A 27,639-nucleotide genomic window follows, 5' to 3' on the forward strand; every position below is an offset into this window, starting at 1 on the left:
ATTAGTAATGAAATAAATGAGTTTGTTTTCATTTTTGTATAAAGTTATTAGATATGTTAATAAAATAAAATTTGTCAGTTGAAGTTGAAGGCTTAGAAAAGTAAATTTTAAACTGAATATTGATTAAAATCAAAGCAGTAACTTTGACGTGTATAAGAGGCTTTCCAAGGTGAAGCAAGCATCAGTGAGAATTTGGTGAAGCCTTCACCTGACAGGTTCTCGAGTCTGTCCTCAGTCAAGAAAAAGGAGCTAGGGCACCACTCCTCAGCAGTTAAATGCCATGTGGACCATACTTGAAGAATCTTCAACCAACAAAGTTTCTGGAGCCTTTTCTGGCAAATTTCCATTGATTCTAGAAAAACCATGGTGGGGGCTCGGGGTGTAGGGTGGTTAGGGGCATTAGTCTGGAGCCAACATAATAGATGATGTGGGATGAGTCGGGTGACTTCCACCTGACTTGTAAATGCAGAGTACCTCAAAACCTAGGAACCAAGAGGAATCTAAAAATGCTTCCTGGGATCCCCCAGTAGAGACTGTTTCCAGGAACATTTTCCTTAGTTTCTAAACCCCGCCTCGCTCAGTGATGTTCTTTTGCCTCCAGAACATCCAGAGTCACCCCTATACTTACTGGCCAAGTGGGCACAATAAGCTGACACAGTGAAATCTCACACATACAGGTACCCATTTAACCTAACAAGTAGGAACAAAGTTCTGAGGACACATATTCTAACCAAAAACCATGAAGAAAAGAAAAGATAGCATAAACTAGATGGAAAGGACAAAGGGAGAAAAAAGTTCCACAGACTAAAGTTAAAATCCCTTAAAAAAATGACTTGTGCCTACTATGTGTCAGGCATTTATCTTATTTAGTCCTTTTGATAATCCTAGAAGGTGGATATTATTATCCCTTTCTTAGTGGGGAAAAAAATGAAGGCTCAAAAGTTTAAGCAATTTGCTTAAAAAAATGAGAAAAAATTAGCTCTAAGAACTTCAATTTGTACCATACATCCCGCAAAAACTAAAGGCCATGACCATAGACTCCCAGCATCCTGAAGAGTATAGTTCTTATGCTTCTTTCACATTTCAACAGAGGCTGAAAAATGTAGCAAATCCTCATGGAAATTTCAGTGATGGACTCTTGCTGCCAAATTTCTAAATGGTCCTGTTTCTCTTCTCACTCCCACTAGTGAATGTTAAGTACTTGTCCCAGAACTATCCAGATCCTCTTGCACCAACTTCCGCCCTCGAAATGAGCTCTGAGTTCAGACGAAAGGAAGCAGTCATCACTCTAGTGTCAGCATGGACATGCTCAAGGATGCCAGGTTTCAGCAGAGGTTAAAAGGGGGCCCTGGAGTCCCTGCTCGTTGAGTTCTCTCAGGTGGGCACTTCCATTCCCATCAAAAGAGTAAGAAACAAAAAAATTCATCAGGAAGTGTGTGGCAATTTCATAGACTGACAGGAGGAGGCATGTTGCAATACATCTTTTATTACTGCCTTTGAAAGCTACAGATTGCATGCTGGGTTTAACTGGACTGATACACATATTCTGCTGGTGTATTGTTGAAAGGAAAATTCTGGGACATTTTTCTTGCTATCACAGAAATAAAGTACCTAGGTATGAAAATAAATATCTGGTAGTCCAAAGAATGTTTCTCCCTACAGCTTCAAATAATCTCTCTGGTCACATAACCCTAAAAATAGGCATTTTAATGATTGGCAAACTTTAACGCATGGATAGGAGAGCCTGCGGTAAAGGTTCTCTTCTATGAGTTTATAAAGCTATTTGTAATCAGTGACTCTATAAACAAGAGAATGTAACTTGCTTTACTAAAGCATTAGGTTTCATAAGGGAAGATATTCATGACATAGAGAGTTTGGGGATGATTAAACTTGACATTCTTAATGTGATGTTCATGGTTAAAAAACTGAAATTGTGCTAGTTAGCAACTACTCAATTAGAGAAACTCATTCTTCAGTAGCCATAATACTGATTTCACATGCATTTGAGGAAAGAACTTCCCAGCGGCACTCACACCTGATAAGCACATTGTGTAAATTAGAGTTTTCAAACAGAAGAAAAAAATATCATTTTCTACCGCCAGTTTCAGATGTCATGGGTATAACATCTAATGAAAATAAGATTTGTCTGTGAAACATGAAATGTATTTAGTGTTTCCACCAAATAATTATTCTGCCATGACCTGCAAAATACTGAGACAGAAACAGACCTGATTACATTTTTCTTATTGCTTGATGAAACTCAACCTTAGGATACCAATCAGGGTCCCCATCTCCCAGAAGAGAGTTCTATGTAGATGAATATCAAAAAATGATGATGCAAATATATTTACATTATATCATATAGGGGAATCAATATAATTTACATGTAAATATATTTATAATATACTTAATTGTATTCATCCAATATGTCTTAAAATGTGACATCAAATTCCCCTATCTCAAAGTGCCGTTTAGGTGACATACATTAAAGGCATTTAATCATGTAGCTTTCATTAATTTCAGTGAGAAACACAGACCTCAATCAACCTTTGATAATCCTTTAAATTTTAAAAGCTTGCCTTAAAATACCATGACTTCACCTTGTGGAAAGATAGATGATGACCAGGACAAAGTACATGGCTAATGGACTGAATCTACGGAGAGCTGAAAACCCACCAAAACAATGTGGTCACTGTTTTATGGAAAAGGAAATTACACCCTGCCACAGAGTCAGAGCTTCTGGCATCACCAGGTAGAGAGCCTTCTAAATGCCTCAGGATAATATATTTGTGATGGCTACGTTTATGTGCCAACTTGAGTAATGTTTTAGTCAAACATTACTCTGGATGAGTGTGAGTGTGCTTTGGATCAGTTTAACACCTGAACTGATAGAAGGAGTAAAGCACATTACCCTCCCCAGTGTGAGTGGACTGATCCAATGACTTGAAGGCCTGAATAGAATAACCTGGCTCTCACCACAAAAGGGAATTCTTCCTGCCTGGGTGCCTCTGAATTGGGGCTTAGCTTTTTCTTGCCTTTGGACTCTAAACGAAACACAGGCTCCTCCTGGGTCTCAACCCTGTCTGCCTCCAGCCTGGAACTACACCATCAACTCTCTTGGTTCTCAGCCCTTCGGAATCAGATTGGAACTATATCACTGGCTTGCCAAACGCAGATATTGGGACTTCTCAGTCTCCATAACCACGTGAGCCAATAAATCACATACACAATATGTATATTTATTACATTAAATACATTAAACATACCTTATTGGTTTGGGGTTTTTTTGTTTGTTTTTGTTTTGTTTTGTTTTAGAGAACTCTGATACAATATTATAAGGAAAAACACTTTCCCTATAGAGCCACCAGAGACATTCTGGAGATGTCTAATTCAGCACCAAGATAACAAAGAGCAAGAATCCACAAAAGGCAACAAATGGTGATACTATTAGAAATTACGGAAAACATAGCATGACTGAAACTTTCCTACTTGGTGTAAGGACAAAAACAAGTACCAAAAATGTCAGAGATGGGATGAGGTGGGGGAGTACACGAGGGGTACCCCTATAAACCTGGAGTTTATTTATAAAAAAAATTGTGTACTTATTCTTACATGTTTAAACTACAGCCACCTTCAAAGTACTCTCCATTTTATGCAATACATCCGTTAAGATGTTTTTCCCACTGCTCAAAACAGTTTTTAAACTCATTGATTTTGATGCCTTTTAGTGCTTCTGCTGTTTTCTTGTTTCACCTCTTCCTCATTGGCAAAAGGTTTCCCTTCGAGGACTGTTATCATTCAGGGAAACAAAAAAAGTGGCTCAGGGCGAGATCAGATGAATAGGGAGGGTGGCACATGGGAGTCATGCCATTTTTTGGTCAGAAACTACTGATCATTAGTGAGGTGTGGGCAGGTGCGCTTGTAAATCACCCATCATGAAATGGGCAAACGCGCTGAAAGATCTTTTAAAAAATTCACTGAACCTGAATGCAGCCTCTCACAACAACACCAGCTGGCACACTGATACAGATGGGTTCCTAGAACACTCACCTAGTTGGGGAAGCCTGTGCTACAAGGGGCCTGCCCTCCAGAAGGTAATTCCAGTTTTTTATGGGTCCCCCCTTATAGAGGGAGCAATGGCTGGATGAAAGAGAGAAACCTGCTTGCAGGTGACTATATTTTTTCCCTGAAGAAATTAGCATTCACACAAATTCAGGTAGGTTTCCCCCCAATCTATGCCTCTCCTGCCATTGCACACACTACCCCTTGCTCCAAGGCGAGGGCTCTGATCACACACACATGCATAGACATACAGCCCCTCAAACTTCTACTAAATATATTAAGTAATGCACATCAAGCTGTAAAAAATTTTGCTTATCCATTCTTTTTTTAATAAGTATATTGTATTATGTTGTTACAGTAGTTACAATTTTTATCCCTTTGCTCCCCTCTGCCCAGTACCTCCCTTCCCTCCAGCAATCCCAGCCCCCTTAGTTAATGTCCATGGGTCATGCATATAAGTTCTTTGGCTTCACCCTTTCCTATATTATTCTTAATTTCCCCCTTTCTATTTTGTATTTACCAATTATGCTTCTTAATCCCTGTACCATTTCCCCATTACTCCCCCATCCCCCTACCAGCTGATAACCCTCGAAATGATCCCCATACCTATGATTCTGTTCCTATTCTGGTTTGCTTAGTTGGATTTTGTTCTTATTTTTTAGATTCAGTTATTGATAGTTCTGAGTTTGTTGTCATTTTAATGTTCATAATTTTAATCTTCTTTTTCTTAAGTATGTCCCTTTGACATTTCATATAATAATAGCTTGGTGATGATGAACTCTTTTAGCTTTATCTTGTCTGGGAAGCACTTTATCTGTCCTTCCATTCTAAATGATAGCTTTGCTGGGTAGAGTAATCGAGGTTGTAGGTCCTTGCTCTTCATCACTTAGAATACTTATTGCCAGTCCCTTCTTGCCTGCAAAGTTTCTTTTGAGAAATCAGCTGATAGTTTTATAGGCACCCCTTTGTAGGTAATTCCCTGCTTTTCTCCTGCTACTTTTAAGATTCTCTCTTTATCTTTCCCCTTTGGCATTTTAATGATGATGTGTCTTGGTGTGGTCCTTTTTGCATCTAGCTTGTTTGGGACTCTCTGTGCTTCCTGGACTTGTATGTCTATTTCCTTCACCAAATATGGGAAGTTTTCCTTCATTATGTTCTTGCATAAGCTTTCAATTTCTTGCTCTTCCTCTTCTCCTTCTGGCACCCCTATGGTTTAGATGTTGGCATGTTTAAAGTTGCCCTAGAGGTTCCTAAGCTCTCCTCATTTTTTTCCACTCTTATTTCTTCATTCTGTATTGGCTGACTGTTGTTTTCCTCCTTGTGTTACAAATCATTGATCTGTACGCCAGTTTTCTTCTGTTCACCACTGGTTTTGTGCGGATTTTCCTTTGTTTCATTTAGCATAGCCTTCACTTCTTCCCTTATGCGTTTGCCATACTTAAGCATATTTGTCAAGCCTGTGAGCATCTGTATCACCAGTGTTTTGAACTCTTCATCTGTTAGGTTGGCTATCTCCTCATTTGTTAGGTTGGCTATCTCCTCATTTGTTAGGTTGGCTATCTCCTCGTCACTTAGTTCTACTGGAACCTTGATCTGTTCCCCATTTTGAGCCATACTTCTCTGTCTCCTCATCTTGACATACTCCTGTGTTTGTTTACCTCTGTGTCTTCGGTAGAGCTGCCACTCCTGTTACATTGTAAGGGGCAGAGCCTTAGGTTTTCTCGTCAGTAGAGGGCGACCTATTTCATCATGTTGTGGCACTGTAAGTGGGGGAGGGGTATGAGAGAGAACAATGTTGCTTGTTCAGCACTCACCCCTTTTCCAGGCACTTCTCCCAGTTTGTATGGGACTGGCGCATCTCTAGTGTTGCCCTGGCTGTCATTCCCAGAGTGGGTGGGTCTGTGAACATGGGGGCCCTTTAAACAAGCAGACTCTGCTGAGAGACTGGCAGTTTCTTCCTCCACCCCAAACCTCACTGGTTTGCACAGTCAGAAGTAATGAGGCTTAATTTTCCCTGGCCATGGGACCATGAACTGCGCGGTCTGGTCAGGAGCTGGAAACAATCCCCAGGTATCCCTCTCCACTTTTTAAAATGTGTGACTGCACTTTCCGCTGGCCTGCTACAACCGCCGCTGCTGCCACCACCACACTGCGTCCTCCCCTCCCCTCCAACCTGTCTGGATGAGTATTTCTTCTTTATATCTTTGTTTGTTGGACTTCTATGCAGCTTGATTTTCTGGAACTTCTGGTTATCTCTAGTTTTGAGGTACTTATGTTCCTTTTTAGTTGTAAAGGGAGATGCAGTGTGTCTGTCTAGGCCTCCATTTTTGCAAGAAGTCCTGCTTATCCACACTTGTTGATCTCAATGCCACAGTGCTTCCAAACAGTCTTATAAATTTTAGAGCCAGTATTCTCACAACACCCACACATACTTAAAAGCAAACTTGTTTCAGTTCACAGAGAGTGGGAACAAAAGGTGTCAAAGGAGAGATATATGGAATTTCAAAAAACTTCCAGGATCACAGATACTCTTTTCCAATGTACAAGTTAAAGACATTCCAGGAAAGCTTAAAACTAGCTGGGTGTGTGGAGCTTGTGAAGTAAGAGAATTTAGGATTCATTAAATACTAGCATGGGCAAAGTCCTATTTACTCAGGTCTGGGGATTAGTGCTCAGAAGTTTTATCACACCCCACACACACCCCACCCAAGTTTTCTCTCTTCTGGCTCAGCACAAAAGAGTTGATTCTGAAATAAGTATGTAGCCTAGGCAAGGCTGGTGAAAGCCAAGGGCACTTAGTCTCCTGTATATTTCCAAGCCTTTTGTAGCCTTGCAAAACCATTCTCCTCCTGCTTTAAATGTCTTTTCTTCCCAGGGCTTGAGAACTGATATTCTGAAGCCAGACTCTGGGACTGAACACTCTTTCTGAGACTTATTAGCTATGTGTGACAGGGAAAGTTATTTACCTTTTTGTGCTTCAGTTTCCTTAGAAGTAAAATGTGAAAAGCAGTAGTGCCTAGCATGTAAGGCTGTGAGGAGGAAGTGAGTTCATGCACATAGGGTTCTGGAAGCAGTGCTGACACGAGGTACACGAGGTTAGCCTGACCAACCCTGTGGAGTCTCTTACTCATTCTTCTGGACCCAACAGATTGTAAGTTGCATCTGGTTCATTCATAGCATTGATCACACTTATAGAAAGCACCCATTTACCAGCCTGCCTCCCCTCTGGACTAAGCAGGAATCACATCTTCTTTCTCATTATTTTTGCTAGCACCCAGTGAGATGCACACAGGTGCTCAGGAGCTGTGGACTGAGAGCTTAAAGGGACAATGTATTCTAACAAGGAAAGCATGTCATCCAAGACTTGCTGTTTATGAAGAGCAAAGGCAATGCAGCAATGTGAAGTTCCAGTTAGAATCTTGCAAAGAAGCACAATTCACTCTTCTGGTGCATGATCAAGCCCTGGGATTATTAATTTGCCTAAATTAATTTGCTTTAAAATCTTTCAAACGAGGCCATTTTTGTTTAAAACTGTGTCTCTTAACAGCATAGAGAAGTAAGCATAACAAAGATTACTAAATCAATGTTTTTTTGTACCCAGGAGACCAAAGTTCTAGAAATATTTATGAGCAACCTCACATGGTCAGACTTAATTATTAAATATACATAACACATAATTATTACTATTAAAGAGTCATTAAGAAACATCTTTCTAAGTACAAAGAACAATGCATCGAAAGATCTGAGGCAGAAGTTACTTCCTTAAACACATAAGAGATAATAAGATGACCACTGGACTAATCCTGATTCCAGTTCTCTGTTTGATCTCAGTTTCAAAAAACCTTCTGTGGAAAGTGTTCTTTGTGAAACATCCTGCTAAAAATAAACTCCTGAGACACATTCACTAGTTCCTGTGAATAATTCCCAAGTCTTCACTGAGGGGACAGAGGAAAGAGGAGACAGACAGGTAGACAATGGAGACACACACACGTGCGTCCCATTCCAGATAACAGTTAAGAAACTCAGTAAAAGTCACAGCCTTTTTTCTGTGTAAGTTTTGTTACTCCCATATGAAACACCCACAGATATTTCCATCAGATCACAGATGTCACTGTCAGGTCAGATTAATAAAAGCCATATTCTTCAGTTAAGCATAAAGAAAAAGAAGTAACAAAGGATTTCAAATATACTAACGGTAACAAAAAAAAAACAGGTGAATTTGCATTTTATGTCCCTGGCCACATACATTTCTCATTTAATTAAAAGAATTTTGGAAACTGAGTCTAAGTTTACTTAGCTACTATTTACAATGATGAAGGCTAAGAAACCTAAGAGAAAACGATATTTCTTCATGGTGGGAAAACAGCACACATGAATGAAATAATAAGTAAAATGAGTTACTCCAAAAGCCAAAAGAAAGATTCCTGAAAGGTTCAGCTGCTTTAGTTATACAAAAAGTAAACTAGGGAACAGGCACCCAAGGAACTTACCACAATATCCTCAGGGAATGTGTCTCTGCTAAAGGAGCCATCATCAAACATGACCTCATAGAAGGTCTGTGATGTCATGGCGATCACTCTGCAGCTATAGTACCGAGTATTCCGATGCTTCGTGATGACGGTCTGCCCCACGGAAATGCTCTTCTCACCAGCCTTGAACTTCTAAAGATGGACAGAGAAGGAAGAAAGAAAAGAAAGAGGAGAAAGAGAAGAGGAGAGGACAGAAAATAAAAAATATTTATTTAGAAAACAATCATTGACTTGGTAATGATATAGTTGTTGTTTTTAATTTTTTAACATTTTATTGGGGAATACTTTCAGAGTTAAAAGTTGTATGAATATGAATGGTACAAAAACAGCCATATACTCTTTGACCCTTTACCCAGATTCAGTTATTGTCATCTATTGCTATTAACATTTTACCATTTCCTTTTTTGCATATTATGTCTCTATTTTATATATTTAAATATGTATAAAATTGTGTGTGTATACACACACACATATATTAACCCCTCACCACCAACCATTTGTGCTTTACTGGGCTTTTGTTCCTAAACACATCAGTGTGTGTTTTCAAAGAGGGTACATAACCATAGTTATATAATAGTTACATTTGTCAACTTCAGTAAATTTAACATTGACACAATCCTCTACAATGCATATTCCAAGTTTCTCAATTGAGCCAATAACGACCTTTAGGGCACCCCTTGCACTCCGGACCCCACTCTCAAGTATAGGATCCACGCTAGGGTCAGGTACTACATTTAGATGCCACATCTCTTTAGCCTCCTTTAATCTGGAACATTTCCACAGGCTTTATTTGTCTTTTATGATTGTGATACTTTTGAAAGATACAATTCTCCCTCCCCTGCTTTTTGAACAGAGCATTTGTCTGATGTTTCCTTGCAATTAGATCCAGGTTGTACATTCCAGGTCAGAACACCACAGAGGTGATGCTGTGTTCTCAGGATATCACATCTGGAGATACGTGATTGTCTGCTTCTCAATGCTGATGTGAATTTTGATCCCGGTCAAAGTACGGTCCAACTTCTCCACTTTATAACTACCCTTTTTCTTTTACAGCTAATAATCAATCTGTGGGAGAAACTTTAACACCATGCAAAAATTCTATTCCTACACACTTCTGCTTGGATTTAACATCTGTTGATGAGTCTTGCCTGATCCAACTTTTACTACAACAGTGATGATGTGCTGCTTGTTCTTGCTCCATCACTCCCTCCCTCTGCATTTACTAGTTGGCACTTGTCATTTCTTAAGCAAGAAGTGCCTGCTCTCCCCACATCCATCCATCCATCTATCCATCGATCATCAGCATCAACTTAATAATTCCTCCTCCACAACTGTTTATAATTAATACATAATTATTTTGGTGCTAAGATTATCCCAGGTTTGGCCAATAGACAAAGCCCCTTCAAACGGTTTCCTATGCGATTTAGATAGCCTTTTTAAAAATTCTAAAAAGCAGTTTCTTACTTCCTGGCTTAACAAGATGCCAGCATTTCCCTGGGGAATGTGGTTTGTTGTATAGAAGAGTGATATTAAAGACTAACATGCAGGTGTTAGCTGTGCTTATTAGTAATTACAACATGGGTATCTTTCCTTCTTGATCCTTCAAAAAGACACAGCAAGGGAATATATGCATGTATGCACACTTACACGTACATGTACACAGATGCATGCATAAAAACTTATGTATATATCTTAGAGATCTTAAGTTCACAGTGAAATCCCTATTCATCCCAACATGGTTCTTTCTCAGGTCTCCCCATCTGTATTTGTATGTCCCTTGTTTCTCAGTGAGAATCTTGGCATCAAGGACATGAACCCATTTATTCATTTGGTCAGTCTTAAAATACACCTAGCTACTTTGTGAAGACTTGTAGGAGAGCTGAACTAATAGTTTTAAACTATAAAATGTAAAAGTAATGCACAAGACAGATAATGTCATTTTTTAATTAAACATTAAGGATAAAGTTCCATTATCAAGTTGTGTTGATAACAGCTGCATAGCCATGATGGACCACAGTGCTTCCCCAAGAACACAGTCGTGAGTTGTAGACTCCACTCCTTTTCCGTTTGTTTGGTTTTTTTTCACACTTCCTTTTCCACACATGTCCATAACCTCCTGGAAAACCACAGCTGGGTCTTGGGGTATATATATGCACAATGCTATGAAAGCAGAAGGCTCTGGGATTAGGCTTTCTTTTGAAAATGTGTGGCAGAGCTTCTGGCTCATAGTAAATATTCCAGAAATGTCAGTTTGTTGTATATTGGAGTTTTTGTATTTTTTGTTTTTCAGGATAAGGCTGCTGATCCCCTTTCAGGAAATCCTACAACCCCATTCCTGCCAGACAGTCAATAGTCAACATCTTATGCAGGAGTTTTCTCTCAAGCACTGGGAACCCATTTACTCCCCGACTCCAAGTCTCACTCATTGACCTGATTCACTTGCTGCCACAAGGTCTGACTCACTAGAAAGGTACTGAATCAAGCTCCTGGGAAGGTCCAGGCCCTTTAATAAATGGGCCCTTGAAGGCACAGTCTCACAGAATAACATTATTCTGATATGTCACTTATACCTACAGAAAAAAACAGGATTCATTAATTCCCAGTATTTTCCAAAAGGATTACTTAGAATGTTACTTGGTTTTAGTGTTGTCATTTAGAATCTCAATTCTAGTAAAGGCCTTACCTCCTTTTCCCACGAATTTCAAAAATGGCTAAAATACCTTATAGGGGACAAATAAAGTGCTAAGTTTGATCTTTTCCTTCTAGAAACTAAAGAACACATGCCCAGTGAGTCATTCATTCACTAATTCCTCCAACAGTCATTTGCTGTTAGCCAGTGGGCACAAAGCACACCCCTGGTGTTGGGAACTCAAATATACAAAAACCACTAAAATTTGAATCCTGTTCTCTAGAACAGGCTCACACCGGTATGTGCCATGGAGTCATCTTATAGGTGGCACAACAGAAGACTGACAGGACATATTCTAGCATGCCACCTATGGCATGGCTTCGTATTCATGGGCAGAATTAGGGGAGGAGGGAAATGAAGCACGGAGTGATGGGCATGAGCAAAGGCCCAGAGGCCAGAAACAGCCTGTTCTGTTCTAGGAACTGCAGGAGGTCCTGCTGCCACATGGGAGTGGAGGGGAGGGAGGAGAGGATGTAGGAAGAAGGACAGGTCTTATGCCATCCTAAGGAATCTGGACATTATCCTGTGACCTTAAGGAGGCCACTGAGAGGTTTGGGTACAGATGAAAAATGAGCCATGTATGTATGGCTACAGGTGGAGGAGGGGCTGATGGAGCTTACTGCAACAGTCCAGGTAGAAGATGAGGGCCTCAAGTAAGGAAGGAAGGACAGAGATGCTCATGCTTTGGACAAGGGACAACTCCTGACAAACATGTTCCTAAGGGTCTGCTACCTGTAGAGTGAGTTTGGCCATCTGACTTCTCACATGCTTAACAAAAATAAAAGAATATTTTCCTCCTTGAAATCGTTCCCCAGTGACAGCTGTATTGGTTGGGAAAATTTCCTGTGCCCTTAGGTGTAGTTAGGTGTGCAAACATTTTACCAAAGGATACAGTAGGAGGCCTAGGGTGGTTAGAAGGGCAAATACTGCATTTCACTATATTAGTTCCTTTGTGCCTGTTATTAAAATTGGATTTACCATCTTAAAGAGATGGTGGTTTGGATCTGAATTCTAAGTTCTGCTTCTTATTAGCTAGGTGATCTTGGGGATGTTAATTAAACTTTATCATCCTCAGTTTGCTCATCTGTAGAAGGGATAATACTTACATGAAAGGTCTGCTGTAAAATAGGATGAAGTACATAAAATACCTAGACTCATTTGCAGCTGGTTCTCAGCAAATGTCAACTGGCTTCACTTCAGGAAATGAGAACTACCAGAGACCTGGTTAACAGACCATTGTTCCCTTCTGTACCCAGTAATTGGCATGTCTGACTGCACGGCACCCTGATTTCACATGACAAGGCTCAATCCAGCCCCAAATCTTTGCTGTCCTGCTCTTTACCCTATCCACTCTGGAGCGTGACCCTTGTGACAGCACATACACATAGCTATGGTCCTTAGGAAGGAAGGCATAACGTGGTCTCCTTCCCCCACTACCAAGGCTACCAAAGCCTCTGTTTATAACTCATTTAAAGGCCTGGCCTAATGCCACTTTCACGGACTTCCTACAACAGAGCAAATCCACAGGACAGCACCAAGACATATCTGTCTTTTTATTCATGGCATCCAGCAGGGTGTGTACAACACTGCTGCTGAATAATGAATGAATGAACAATGACTCAATAAACAAAAGAATGAATAAATGAACTATGAGGATGGGTACAAACACATTTTCAAAATGGGAGAGAATTTGATTCATTCAGTTTAGAAAATGGCAAAGAAACAATAGGGAGTTGTAGGAAGACGTTCTTCTGTCTTGGGGTGGGGAGGCATATATATGGGTAGGAGAAGGGAATAAAGAAGGTTCATGGTTAAATTGACAGGGTATGGAAAGTGGAAGCAGCCAGTCAGGGAAAAGAAAAGTGATACAGACTTGACAGAGAAAGGGTTGATTCCAGACCACAACCATTTCCTTTCTGTTTAGGACATGAAATTTATGCAAATTGACTGATTGAAAAGATAGCCCACACCAAAATTAAATATACAGCCTTCATCTAAATAAAAATTTTCATAAGCTTCAAGCATGACCATCTCATGGGAAAAACTAAGAAAAACAGATTTTTTCATGATGCTATTTTTATAGGATTTCTGATTTACTTTTTACAGGGAAAAAAATGTATTGATAAGCATACCCCATAAATAATTATAAATCCTCAAAAATATTTCCTGTCAGAAAAGAATAAGAATCTATTGATGTTAGGAATGTCATTTCTGATCACAGAAGACAGACGTTATGCAAGGGGGCTCGGTCAGATTAAAGAAATGGCTATGGTATTTTGAAGATTAGTGTTCAGGCTAAGGTTTTGAAAGTCAAATGTTCTTTAACATGCACTAAGCAAAAATGAACAGTGTTGGGTTTTTTTTAATGCAACTTCTTTTAAAGAAAAGTTAAAAGTCAGTTTGAAATGCTGGGTATGTGAAAAAATGTTAAGAAAATGTTTTAGATAGTCCACAAAAGCATCAAAGAGTTCCTAAGAAACAATAACACATGTAGAGATTCCAACACATGTTCATATACATGAGAATTAAATTCTCCCCAATAACTTTGTGAGGTGATTATTTTCATTAACTGGATGAAGTAACTGAGGTACAAAGTCAAGAGATTTTTCCAAGGTCTCAGAGCTGGTAAGACGCTGAAGTGGAGTCCAGAAACAGGTGTTTTCCCATTATGAGTGCCTCAGCATCACCAATGAGGAGAATAAATGTGGAAAGAAATCAAAGGAGAAATAAGACCGACCAGGAAATGAGACTGGTAGAATTCAAGCAGCTGCTTAAAGAACTTCTATTTTCTTTTTAAACTATGGTTTATTGAGTTCCTACCTCCTCTGTTCTACATACCTTTGAGAAAATTCTCATATAAAAATTCAGTTAATCTCCCCAGTAAGTCACAGCATTGAAATAACAACTGGGATTTGGGGTCCACCTAGTAATGAAAATGCAGAAATAATTGTATATGCTCTCCATTTTCAGATATGCATACATATGATATGCACAGACACTGCAGTAAGTTGCAAAAATGTCCACCAATTTTCACTCTTCCCTGTTTGCAATTTGGCTTTGCAGCCCCTCCCATCAAGAGCTGTAGTCTATTTTTCCACCCTTTGAATCTGAGTTAGCATTGCAGCTTAGGCTGCGTAGGCAAAAGACTACAGCAGAAATAACAGTAAGCCGATTCAAGACCTTTTGTTCAGGAGGTTTGTACACTTCTGCTGTCTCTCCGGGGACCCTAGACTCTCTCATGCGAACAAACTCAATTCACTCTGCAGGTACGTGAGAACACACTGATGAGAGCTGAGGCCCAAGACATGTAAGAGAATCCAGCCAAGAGAAGGCAAACTGTTCTGCAGCTGACAACAAATGAATGAGGCAACAGCCTGGAACAGAAGAGCCATCCAGCTGAGTCCAGCCTAACTGATGATCAACAGAATCACCAGCTAAAAAGCTGTCATTATTTTAAGCCATTAAGTGCTGTGATGGTTTGTCACACACACAAATAATAATAAAATAAAACTAAGAAAAGATATACTAAGCTGTTGATAAAGTATAACTCTAGGCAATGGACTTGTACTTATTTGCTTTTTGATGTACTTTTCTGTACTTTCCATTGTGTTTCTTTAATAATTGTTGAAAATACTAAATGTAATAAAAATACAAGCCTTTGCAAGTTTCTGATTCTACTAATAATGACCAATCCACAGTTGGATCTACTTAACTAAGATATCAAAAAACTGAAGCCAAATTACTTAGTAAGAAAAGACCATCATCAACATTTACCTTTCAGTTCAGTAAATATGATATAAGAAGGACCTAAAAAAATGAACACTTTGTAAAGTGGAATGATATACAAATTTAATTATAAAATTTCATCTAACTTATATCTTACATTTAGGTCAAATGTGATGTAACAAAAAAGGACAGTTTTATTTTGTTCTTAATAATCACTACTCATTCCTAAGACATGTTGTAACAGAACCCCTGGGCTGCTCCGATTGAAACTGAACCCACGGGCTGTTTAGTTAGGGGTCCGATTGCCCGCCGCCAGAATTATAACTCTGAATACGAGAGTTTGGTGAAAAGAAAAAGAATTGTTTATTTACACAAAGTCTTGCCTCCCCCTCCCAGACCTGGCCAGTCTTAGGAAAGTCAGAAACACCGTTTCCCTACTTCCTAGACACAGTTCAGCTTTACCAGCAGCTGCCAATCACTCAGTTCTGATTGGGGAGGTCCTTTCTGTGCTGTGGTGCCCTCCAGCTCTCAATGCAGGACCGCCTGGATTCTCAGCCTCCTCGTAAACTGCCTTCTTCCTACAAATCGCATGGATCTCCTCTCCTTCTCCAAGCAGTCTGGCAAGAGCCTCTTCTTAAAGCCGCCTGGAGACCCCTGCTCCAAGCCAGATGAAGGGAGCCCACAAGAGCCAGAGAGTGAGGGCGTAAGGGCCAGAGAGAGCCTGAGAGAGAGAGCCTCCTAGAGCCAGAGCCAGCCCAAAATGTTCGCAGCTCCTTCTCTCCTCCTCCCTGCCTCCTCTCTCACCCTGCGTCCTCTCACGCAGTGGGTGTTGCAAACAGTTCTGACCATTCACAGAACCCTACGTAGGCTCTGTCTGCTTCTTCCCTACCAGCCCACAGTCCAAGATCCCTCCCATCTTCCTGAGTCTTGGAAGTAAAGCGGATCTTTGCAACAACGTATCCAGCCACTAGCTCCAGGCATGCAAGGGCATCCTGAAAGCTGCTTCCTGCTGCCTATCTCCCAGCCGAAAACTCTGGGGTTTGTTTTTGGACTCCCCTGTTTCTGTAACAATGTTGTTTCAGTCAAATGCATAGATTTTTTTTTATTTATTTTATTTATTTATTTATTTATTTATTTATTTTTCAGAGAGAGGGGAAAGGAGAAAGAGAGAGAGAGAAACATCACTGTGTGATTGCCTCTCACTCCCGCCCCCAACTGGGGACCTGACTTGCAACCTAGTCATGTGCCCTGACTTGGCTCACAGGCCGACGCTCAATCCACTGAGCTACAGCAGCCAGGGCTGCGTAGATTTTGTTCTCAGGTTTGGGGCTGAACTTATTTAAAACAAACAAACAAACAAACAAAAAAAACACCTCATCAAATCTTTTTGAGACTCATTACTATATCTGTTCTTCCCATCAAACTAAGCCACTTCTAAAGGGCAACACCAATAAAACAATCCAATTGTTTAGATGTAAAGGGGTCTTCTCTCCATTGATACCATCTTGCCTTCAATCAGGGTGGGCTTAGAAATTAAATAGGCCCTTATTACAAAGATCTTTAATTTTCCAAAGACTCTAACCAATGTTGAAATTGTCACACTTCAGAAAAAAGATGGCTCATCATCAATGATTACAACCTGAGTAGTGACTAAGAGACATCCCTAAAATGCGCACTGGTTCATCAAAGGCACACCAACACCCAGCAATCTGACTCCAAAATAGTTAAAGCCAGTGTTGACAAGATAGAATGAAAAAAAATCATCATTCCTTACTTGGTAAGTACTACACAGCAGTAAACTCTGAGCTAGAGCCAAGAACCAGCTGGCAAACAATGCAGAGAGGAAAAGCAATGTAAGGATGGACATGGAGTGCAAAAGTGGTGTTTAAATAAGCAGTTACTGAGTGCTTATTACAAGCAAGGCACATTGCTAGGAACTAAGAATTAAAATAAAATGGGAGCACCCCTTCTCTCAAATAGCTCACAAATAGAAGGAAAACAGACATGGCTGTAGGTATTAAGAGCACCCAGGTAGGGGCAGGAAGGGGCCCTCCAGAGAAGGCTTCATCACAAGGGACATCTGAGTCAGGCCTGAAAGAGGTAGGAAGCCCACATGCACACACATCAGGAAGGCCATTCGAGGGTAGAGTGTTTGGTGCCAGGAACCCCTTTGGTTACTTTGTGAGCCTGTGAACCCCTACTCAGATTGATGTTTATAAATGCATAAAATAAAGCACAGGACTACAAAAGAAACAATTATGTTGAAATAATATTGAAAAAATTAATCTGTGGTATAATATCTATGCTTCTGTAGTAATGTATTAAATACTAATATCTAGTAACAACAGTAACATGATTACTACTAGGGCAGGGTCACAAAACTGCTATCACCGTCACTGCTTATACTCAAAACTGATAGGCTTGTTCAATTCTAGCAGAATTTAGTGAAAGAAATTGTAATTTTTTCCTAATTTCCTGCCAGATAAATTCTTCTTGATACTAAATTATAAAAATGATTTTTATCATCTGGACTATATAGAAGTACTGCAGTCAACCTTTTAACAACAGCCTTATAAAATTCACAATGTTACCTATATAATCTGCCCTGGCTGGTTTGGCTCAGTGGATTGAGCATCGGCCTGCGAGCTAAGTGTCGCTGGTTCGATCTTCCAGTCAGGGCACATCAGAGAAGGAAAACTCTGACTCCAAAAAACCTCCGCTGCCTTGCGGCATACCTCTTCAGGGGAAAGGCTAAGGGAGTAAACCCCGACAGAAAATCCGGAGCCGGAGTCCCTAAGGCGGTTCGACGTTGTAGTCAACACCGGCAACTCCTGCGGCGCACCTGAAGCCAAGCTGTATTGACTCCGTCTTTCCCTTGGATCCTTCAGCTGCGAAGAGAGGGGGGTGTCTGCTGCATGGGCAACAGCAGACCCTCCATATCACCCTGCCCAGGCTCTGTAGCTTCAGCTTCACTGGGGAGGACACTCCAGCGTCATCACAAGATGTCGATTCAACACGGGAGGAGACAGATACCGTATCATCCCGAGTTGGACTGCACAGCCATTCTCGGCAGTGCAGATAGACTCTTAAGAAGCTACACCATCGTCTCTCGAGACGGACGGCTGCCGACGACCTATATAATGGTGCTTGTACGTACTGCCCATAAAAGAACATAGTAGTGAAATAAAACTCAAGACACCTCTGTGACAGGTTAACTTATAGAAACTAAAATGGGTAATTTTGGGGTGACCTAAACTGACATAGGAATCTAACAAATGCTGAGATTGGAATATGTACTGTATTCTCAAGTATCATTTCTCCCCAGTGAGTTTCTGACAGAGGAGAGAGCACTTAGTCCAAATATGACCTCTAAATATAGGGCTCAGAGGAAGAGTCCTGTGTGGTAGAAGGAAAGAAGATTCCTATGCTTTGGCAAGACGGATCTTTTCTCATCCAAGACCTAGCAAGGCTCATCTGTATTCACACCTTGAAGGAGGGTCACCCAACATCTGGCAAGATGTGCCATGGGCAGAGATGTCATCTAGGGAAAATTAATGACTGGGTTATCCATCTCTATTTATTAAAGGGTGTAAGTCCAAATAAAACAGTATATACAGAAGCTCACAGAGTATACAAGGCAAGAGAGCATAAGAAAGAAAGCCAAGTAACTTATTCAATAAACAGACAAAAAGTACACTTCCATTTGTATCACATGACCCATTGACCGTCTCCACTTTATTATTTCTCCCTAATTTCTGCATAGTAATAACCTGTGAGATATTATTATTGAAGTTTTTCAAGTATCCATCTTACAAAAATTCCTAGAGGGATTTGAGTAAATAAATTAATACAAACTCTTCTTCTTTTACCAAACTAATGCAGCAGGTGTCGCTCATCTAAACCTGCCCTGTAATAATGAAAAATTTCTTCATAAAATTACCAGAGCTAGGTAAAAATCTTCTACCCAGAAAAACCTAAAGCCCTGGGGCTTCATGAAGCAATAACTGCTCTCATGGACAAATGCACAAGCAGACTCATAAAAATGTCACAAGTATTTAATTTTCTACATGTCTGTTTGTTCATGTGTACTTGTATTTCTCATGGGTTTTTAAGGACAAATATATAATAGAGTAGGAAATTAGTGGTAGGCAGTTTCCCAGCAGATTTAAGGTATTATTCACTATAACGTCTGTAGAGGTATAACTAATAAACTACAGAAGATACTGAGAAAAAAAAATTAATTCTTTTCCATCTGAGTCATGAGCTCACCTCAAAGCAAGTAGCTTTGTTTGAGAGGTAAGTCAAGAAAACTGAAATGGGAGAACCATGTTTTGATACTTCACTGTGTTAATGTAGGAAAGTCTCAACAGGTAAAGCACCTCCTGCTTTCTATTCTGAAGAGTAAGCAACTTACTGCATAAAAAACAAAGATGAAAGCTCCTATCAGTTAGACAGGTGGAGCTACAGGGACATGGCAGCATTCACTGCTAAGATGGAACCTGATGTGAGCTCTTCCTAAGTCAAGTTTAAGTTCATTGATTGTTAGAGAATAGGTGAGTCCCTGAATGCCTGCCCCCAGAAGCTCTGCCTTGATTTTAGTATGTCAGTAACTTGTCAGACCTCTTGTGTACCAAGAGGAAAATCTGGAGATAACTATAGCTTCAATAAAATCTCAATAATTTATATTGGGTTATGCACATGTATAGAAATTAATAAACTCATTCTAAAATTTATGTGAAAATGCGAAAGCCCTAAAATGCTCAAAGCAATCTTGAAAAAAAATATGGAAGAAATTACAATTTGGGGGAAATGAAGAGGAAAAGTATAAGATAATACAATTGTTCAAGTATAAGATAATATAACAATTTTGTTTGATTATCTTGGATAAGATATTTTCAATAGAAGCAAGGGGCCTAGGGTATTATTGTATGGTACTCTTGCCAATAATGATTTTTGAATCTCAATTACAGTTTGTGAATGGAATAAAAATATCTTAAATATATGCAAAAAAATTTTAAGGAAGGAAACCCAAAGCAAATCAGACTAATTAAACAGTGTAACAGTTTTTCTGTGCCACCAAGAAGGAAGTCCAAGTATATAATGAAATCATGTAAGCTAACCCAAGCCATAGTCTCAAGTTGGAAAAATGACTGCCAAAACAGCACAGTATGAATGAAATGCCATGTGCTCTGGCCCCAGTGACCTGGAAGCTCATTGACTGTTGAACTTCTCTGAAATGTCATTTCATTATCTATGAAATGAATACCATCATAATACCGCCACATAAGGTTACTGTGAGGCCCAAATGAGATAATGTATGATGTATAAGAATGTACAGTAAACTAAAGGCACTATATAAATATTAGCTATAATTATTATTTTTATTTATCTTATCTACTACTGACAACAAAGGAGGATGGTGACCTTGAACAAGAGAGAAAATTAGGGTGGAACAGGCCATTTGTGGTTTTATAAAGACATAATACTTTATATGAGAATGTGAGAGAAAAAGACTGAGACTAGGCAAGCACAGGCTTTCTAGGTGTTTTTCAAATTTTTAGGAGAAACAGTCAAAGGAATAGTGGAAGAAAAGTCAGCCAAATGTTTTCTACTTCCCATCACAACAGAAGCAGGAGTAGTGCAGTTTCTGCCTATCTAGCTCATCCCTTTAGGGGATAAAGCCACAAAGCCTTTACAGTCCATTATTAATCAAGCAAGCTAATCTCCATCTGACAGTCTATCTAGTGTTAATTAAAAGCATGTATGTGTCTAGCTCCGTGCTTGAAAGAGGTGTGTGGGGTTTCCGTGGAGACAGGGAAGGAAGGAAAAGAACTGAGAGACTCAATAGCTCTCACCCCTCTTCTTCCAGTTTCATGCCTACAGCCCTTCTGTCCTCTCAAATATCACCAAGGTTCATCTCTGTGATCCCTACAATTTCAGCAAAAGCAGCTTTTTTGTCTCTAGCAAAGACAGTTTTTTTACCCCAAATACATGATAAAGAAATGTGATAACAGATTTTAAGGTACAATTAAAAGCTGTTGAATATAAGAGTTACAAATTCTATATTTTCTTCTATTTCCTCGGAAACATATGGGGAAAGATACACAAACTTGACTAAAAGACCTATCTAGAACTCAAGGAGGGAAAAGCAAAATGGGGAAAATAGCTCAGGAGGATATCGGAGGCCCACAAAAAAGGGGGTTTCTCTTCTCACTACCCCTTACCCAAGCAAAAGTTAGGTGCTAGGTTAACCCAGTAACGGCTGAAAGAAAAATTAAAACGATATTTTATTGAAAAATGTAGAAACAGGAATTTCTTATGCTTCTTCGAATACCACTCTAAGTTCACTGACCCCCTACACCCAGTGCTGAACAAGAAGACAAGGGAGGATGCACAATACCTCACGATGAAAACAAGCCAACTTCAGGCAAGGAATGGTCAAAAAATGCCCATTTTACCAGAAAAGGAAAGGAAGACTGATCTGTATGTGAGAAGAGTGTCAGAGTCCAAGATGGCTACCGACATTCTGTGATGGAGCAGGACAAAGTAGCTGGGCCAGGCACACTGGCTTCCTGTCAAAGGGCCTCAGGAGGCCTTTCTAGTTAATCCAGAGTTTTATACATCATCTTTGTTGAGCACGGGCATATTATGTTGTCCTAGAGAACGGCCTTTTAGATAGACATGTTGGAAGTTATTTAAGTGCTATTGCTTGCAGTTAACAGCCTTAAAAAGTTATACTTTCATTACATTTTGTCAGTACCTATGGATTTCATTATGATTGCGTCATCTCAGTACTGTTTTCTATGTGAAGGAATAAAAATTCTGCTTCTTATGCTTTATAAGATGTTAGAATGTCAAATATCCTTTGCTGTTGTATGTCTGTTGACACATTCCATTTATATTTCTCATTGTATTCATGGTGCTTGACTCTAATACCAATGTTAAAATAAGGAAGTAGTGTCACTACTTAATTTTCCTAACAAGCTATCAGACAATACTGCATGCCTTAATATTTTTTTTTTAATGGGCATAATTTGCTGAAAAACTTAAAATTTCCTGGGAACTGAGAAATATTAATGCTGTGAAAAAGTGAGCAAGCATTTTACATGGAAACACACCTTATCTATGCAAAAAATATATATATAACCAGATAAGCGATCCTCGGAGTGGAAGATTTGATTTCCCTCAGTATGTGTGGTCCTTCAAGTTGCCAAATATCAACTGTGCCTTATAAATATTCCTCATGCAGTTGGTCCCTCACAGTGGAACCCTAGCTCTGCTGACTGGTTCCAGTTCCACAAGCACTTCATGGTGGGAATAACAGAGCCAAGTGGGAAACACAACACTGCCAAGTTTCTCTTGCAGATTCTGAGTTTGCTCTTGTGATAAAAACCAAACACCTGCACCAAGATGCAGCCTTTTCTTGAAATTTTTGTTTAAAAATCAGGATTAATTTGAAGTTTTACAAGGCCAGAATAAAAAGTTTAGGTAAAATAGTCTACATTTTGTATAATATATCACACATTTATATTATATTCTTACATATAATTAATATAATTAACATAATTAATATAATATAATAAATAATGTTCTTTTGCTTAATCAAATTAAAGGATAAGAAATCAGAGTCTGGTGAAAGGCTGTATTTAAAGGCACAGACATTGTTCTGAGCCACATGGGAACTGACTGCTTTCTGCCCCTAGATGGGTATGTGGTTTTGCTGACTCTGTGTCTGATTCAAGAGCCAACTACTTAAAAACTTTCCTTAAATGGAAATCCCACACAGTTAAGAGTAAATTCTTCCAGCATGGAGGTGTAAATCCCTAATATATAGCCAAGAGTATAATAGCAAAATACAGCTTTTATTCAGGTCCAGCCACAGCCAAACTGGGGCAGACACTGCCACAACTGGAGAGTCTATCTGGGAACAAGGGCAGGAGAAGGGCCACACCATGGCACTCAACCTTTGCTCTGCCTGCATGGTCTCCACCTTCTGATCTGTTTCTGTATCCTGGGCTGATTAAATTGGAATTGGCAATGGAGGCATCTGTTTTCTCTTCCCACAAATTCAAAACCTCCTTGAAATACTTTGGCATCACAAGTGGGCCTGGAACCGCTGCAGCTGGTGCCCAATGGGACCTGGCACAAAGACCCCTACCAAGAGGCCAGACTTTGAAAGAAATCTGGAAAAGGGGGAAGGACAGAAGGGGAAACTGAAGATGACTCAATGGAGGCAAAAGAACCTCCGGCCTGAAACTGTGAGGTCCCTGTGGGGAACCTGTGGGAACAGTGTCAGTGGAACTTTTCCTATATGACTCACAGCCTGGTCCTGTGACAAAACAGCAGGTCCAAAAGAAGACAGGATGGCCAACAGTGAGACTCCCTGGTTCTCCCTAACTGCACTAGCTAAAAAGGCAAGAACAATGGGACCCCCAAAGGAAACTTAACCCAGGTCACAGGGATGAGAGTAGACCCACTCAATCTGTGTTCTATTGAGAGAAAAAGACACTCTTTTCACTGACCTGACCTGCCTGTGTAAATGGCTACAGGAGAAGTTTAAAAAATGAACATAAGCCCTGGTCAGTGTGGCTCAGTTGGCTGGAGTGTTGTCCAATAAACAAAAGGTTGAGGTTTCGATTCCCAGTCAGGGCATATAGCTAGATTGTGAGTTCAATCCCCAGTCCGGGTGCATACAATCCCTGGTCTGGGTGCATATGGTAGGCAACTAATCAGTTTCTTTCTCTCCCATCCTCTCTCTCTAAAAAACAATGAAAAAATTTCCTTAAGTAAGGATTTTTAAAAAAAGAAGAAAAAAGAAAAATGAGAGGTAGTAAATAGAGTATATGAGTTTGAAATGGGATACACTTATTTTTAATATATTTTATTAATTATGCTATTACAGTTGTCCCAATTCCCCCCCCCCTTTGCTCCCCCTCCACCCAGTACCCTCCTTCCCTCTGGCAATCCTCCGCTCCTTAGTTCATGTCCATGGGTCGTGCATATAAGTTTCTTGGCTTCCCCATTTCCTATACTATTCTTGACATTCCCCTATTTTGTACCTACCAATTATGCTTCTTGATCCCTACATCTTTTCCCCCATTTTCCCCCTCCTCTTCCCAGCTGATAACCCTCCAAGTGATCTCCATATCTATGATTCTGTTCCTGTTCTAGTTGTTTGCTTAGTTTGTTTTTTTTATATTCAGTTGTTAATAGTTGTGAGTTTTTTGCCCTTTTAATGTCATGGTTTTGAGCTTCCTTTTCTTAAATAAGTCCCTTTAACATTTCATATAATAATGGCTTGGGGATTATGAATTCCTCTAGCTTTACCTTGTCTGGGAAGCACTTTATCTGCCCTTCCATTCTAAGTGATAGCTTTGCTGGATAGAGTAATCTTGGTTATAGGTCCTTGTTTTTAATCACTTTGAGTACCTCTTGCCACTCTCTTCTTGCCTGCAAGGTTTCTTTTGAGAAATCAGCTGATAGTCTAATGGGAACTCTTTTGTAGGTAACTCTGCTTTTCTCTTGCTGCTTTGATGATTCTCTGTTTATCTTTATTTATTTTTTTTCTTGTAGCCATTTTCAGGGACCTTAACGACTTCAATGTCTTTAAGGCTCGTAACATGGCTTTACTATTGCCAGTTTTCTCTAACTTTCTGCATAAACACATTCAGGTAAGCAGACTCATTTACTGGCTTTCTCTCTTTATCTTTAACCTTTGGCATTTAATTATGATGTGTCTTGGTGTGGTCCTCTTTGTGTCCAACTTGTTTGGGACTCTCTAGGCTTCCTGGACCTGTATGTCTATTTCCTTTGCCAAATTAGGAAAGTTTTCTTTCATTATTTTTTCAAATAAGTTTTCAATTTCTTTCTCTTCCTACTCTCCTTCTGGCTCCTCTATGATTCAGATGTTGGTATGTTTAAAGTTGTCCCAGAGATTCCTAAGCTTCTCCTCATTTTTTTTTTAATTCCTTTTTCTTCCTGCTGTTCTGACTGAATGCTTTTTGCTTCCTTGTATTCCAAATTGTTGATTTGATTCTCAGCTTCGTCTTCTCCACTGTTGGTTTCCTATACATATTTCTTTATTTCACTTTATATAACCCTCATTTCTTCCTTTATGTTGTTGCCATACTCAATGAGTTCTTTGAGCATCCTGATCGCCAGTGTTTGAACTCTGCATCTGATAGGTTGTCCATCTCCACTTCACTTAGTTCTGTTTTGGGGGTTTTGTTCAGTTCTTTCATTTGGGCCATATTTCTTTTTCTCCTCTACTCAGCAGCATCCCTGTGTTTGTTTCTGCATATTAGGTAGAGCTGCTTTTACTCTCTGTCTTAGTAAAGGCACTTGTGAAATTGTATGGGGTGGAGCCTTAGGTAACTACCAGGGCGGGGCAACACACTTCACTGATTTGTGGCTTGATGTGGTGGGAGGGCTTGGAGAGAGGACAGTGCCACTGCCTGGCATCTGCAAGTTTGCCCAGCACTTGCCCCATTTCCAGTCACTTCACTCACTTCCCGTATGTGACTGGCACCCTTCCAGCTGTTGCCCTGTTGGTGAATTTCGGAGTGGGTGGGTTTGCATATGTTGTAAGTCTGTGTGGGCCCTTTAATCGGACTCTCTTGAAAATCTGGCAGTTTCTTCTGCCGCCCCAACCCCCACTGGTTTTTACAGTCAGAAGATATGGGGATCTATCTTCCTAGCACTGGGACCCTGAGTTATGTGGTCTGGCCTGGGGCTGAGAGAGCTCGCTCCCTAGGTATCCCTTCCAATTTTTATCCACCATACATGAGTGTGGGACTGCCCACTCCACTGCCACCGCCTCTCTGCACCACACCATGTCTCAGTGCCTTTCTGCCCGTCTCCGCGACTTTACCTCTCCTTCCTGTCTGGATGAAGGTGGTTTCTTTAAATCCTTGGTTGTTGGACTTTCATATAGCTCAGTTTTCTGACAGCTAGGTTGTCATTTGTTTTGAGATATAGTTGTAATTCTCTCTGTGGGTGTGAGAGGTGGTGAAGCATGTCTGCCTACACCTCCATCTTGACCGAAGTCTTAATTGTCTTAATAACTGTAAGAAAAATGCTGTCTTCACTGGGTTTACCTGATAAAGTGAGAAAGGGAAAGACTGGTTCCAAATGTAAATATTCTAAAATGTCTGTGCTAGATTCTTCTCCTCCCAGGAAAACCAGGCCTTAGCTTTTTATCATCTGGGAAAAATGAATTGAGATCTCATCTCAATAAAACACTTCTATTGAAAAATGGGTGAGGGATTTTTCTCTTTTTTTAATGTATGTTTGCTTTAAGAAGATTGATCAGGCACAAGCCTGAGTCATTATATTTTTTTTAAATCCTTGCTAAGAATTTTTTATCCCAGACCTTTGCTTTGATCACAATTCTCTGTTTTTCAATATCAGTGCAAATTTAGCAGGGTACTTGGAAAATAACTTATGTAGAAGAAACAATCCATATACAAATTAAGATACATATACAAAAGTCTGAGAAGAATATAGCTGGTCCTAACAAACTTTACTGAACAGAATGGAAATTAGCAAAATCCAAATTGTTATAGGAAAACCAAAAACCACCAAAAAAATTTCACTGCCAGCAAAATACAAAAAAGCTGAGATCTGGGAGACGGGAAGAGTGTTTGTAGAAATGGCACCATCCATTATCATTTTTATGTGAGTGTTAGCTAAATTCATATTTTCTTTCTTCAAAGGATGGAAGAGAAACTAAAGGAGACAGATTCAAGCCATGGGACTGAGCTCCAAAATAAAGGAGGTAAACTGAAAAGGAACAAGAAAGGATGGATTCAACCCATAGCTATATTTGATGTTTCAACCCTGTTGAAGCCAAAGTAAGGGCAGTGGCATTTGAAGGCCACACTGAAAGCAGACAAAGCTCCTACATGTGATTAGTTCTCAACCACCTGGTTGTCTTTTAGAGATTTCCCTCTCTCTCTCTTCCCCCCACATCTGATTAGTTACTAAGGCCTATGAACCCACCTCCAACAAGTTTCTAGAATCAAGGTGCTTGCCTTCACCCCTGACATGGCCATTGTAGAAATCCGGTTCCCCTTCTCCTATCACCTGCAGAAGAGCATCGCCTCTTGACTAGTGTTCCTGCATCTACTCAGTCTCTTCTGCTCTGCAACCAGCCTCCACTCTGTCTCAAGAAAGAGAGTCCTACCACTGTACTGCACATACACACCTCCTATGGTAGATCCTTACTTACAGAATAAACTAGAACTTTATTAACTTTTGCCTAAAGCTGTGGTAGGCATCAACAGAATGCCCTGAGGCGCAAGAATGAGGAGAAGTCCAAGGAGCTATGTCAGTTTGAGAAACTCTTGGAAGACAATGAACTAGCTTCTCCTGCAGGCACTGTCCCTTTTGTGTGTGTGTAGGAACATTCATAATGGGGATAGCAGTTGGGTAGTTTATGTCTATGCCCAATTAAGGGGTGTGTCTAGTATCTGTGGATCTTGCTCTTGAGGGGTGGGTCTTCGTGCCATGGCCCATCCCCTTTGGAAAAAAACACATCTTCCAGCCAAACATCTCATCCCTCCAAACATCCTTGTTTTGCCAAGTTTATTTACCTAACTTGGAGAAAAAAAAAGGGGAATTTGTGATTTTAAT

The 27,639-nt window shown here is 40.0% G+C and overlaps 1 protein-coding gene and 1 non-coding gene across 2 annotated transcripts in view; both read right to left on the reverse strand.

Annotated features, from left to right (window-relative positions):
* The window catches only part of KDM4C (lysine demethylase 4C), a 439,327-nt gene that overhangs the window by 60,174 nt on the left and 351,514 nt on the right, over nucleotides 1-27,639 (reverse strand). Inside the window, exon 19 of the mRNA XM_090274104.1 lies at nucleotides 8,553-8,723. Within this exon, the coding sequence (XP_090130230.1) occupies nucleotides 8,553-8,723 (171 nt within the window). The remainder of the gene's footprint in view (nucleotides 1-8,552; nucleotides 8,724-27,639) is intronic.
* Nucleotides 24,572-24,701, reverse strand: LOC150013018 (small nucleolar RNA SNORA33). The gene has a single exon (XR_016511028.1). It is a non-coding gene; the product is annotated as a small nucleolar RNA SNORA33 (small nucleolar RNA).

This window comes from Furipterus horrens, unplaced genomic scaffold (assembly GCF_987537825.1).
Source record: "Furipterus horrens unplaced genomic scaffold, mFurHor1.1.pri manual_scaffold_4, whole genome shotgun sequence".
In the NCBI taxonomy this organism is placed as follows: Eukaryota; Metazoa; Chordata; class Mammalia; order Chiroptera; family Furipteridae; genus Furipterus; species Furipterus horrens.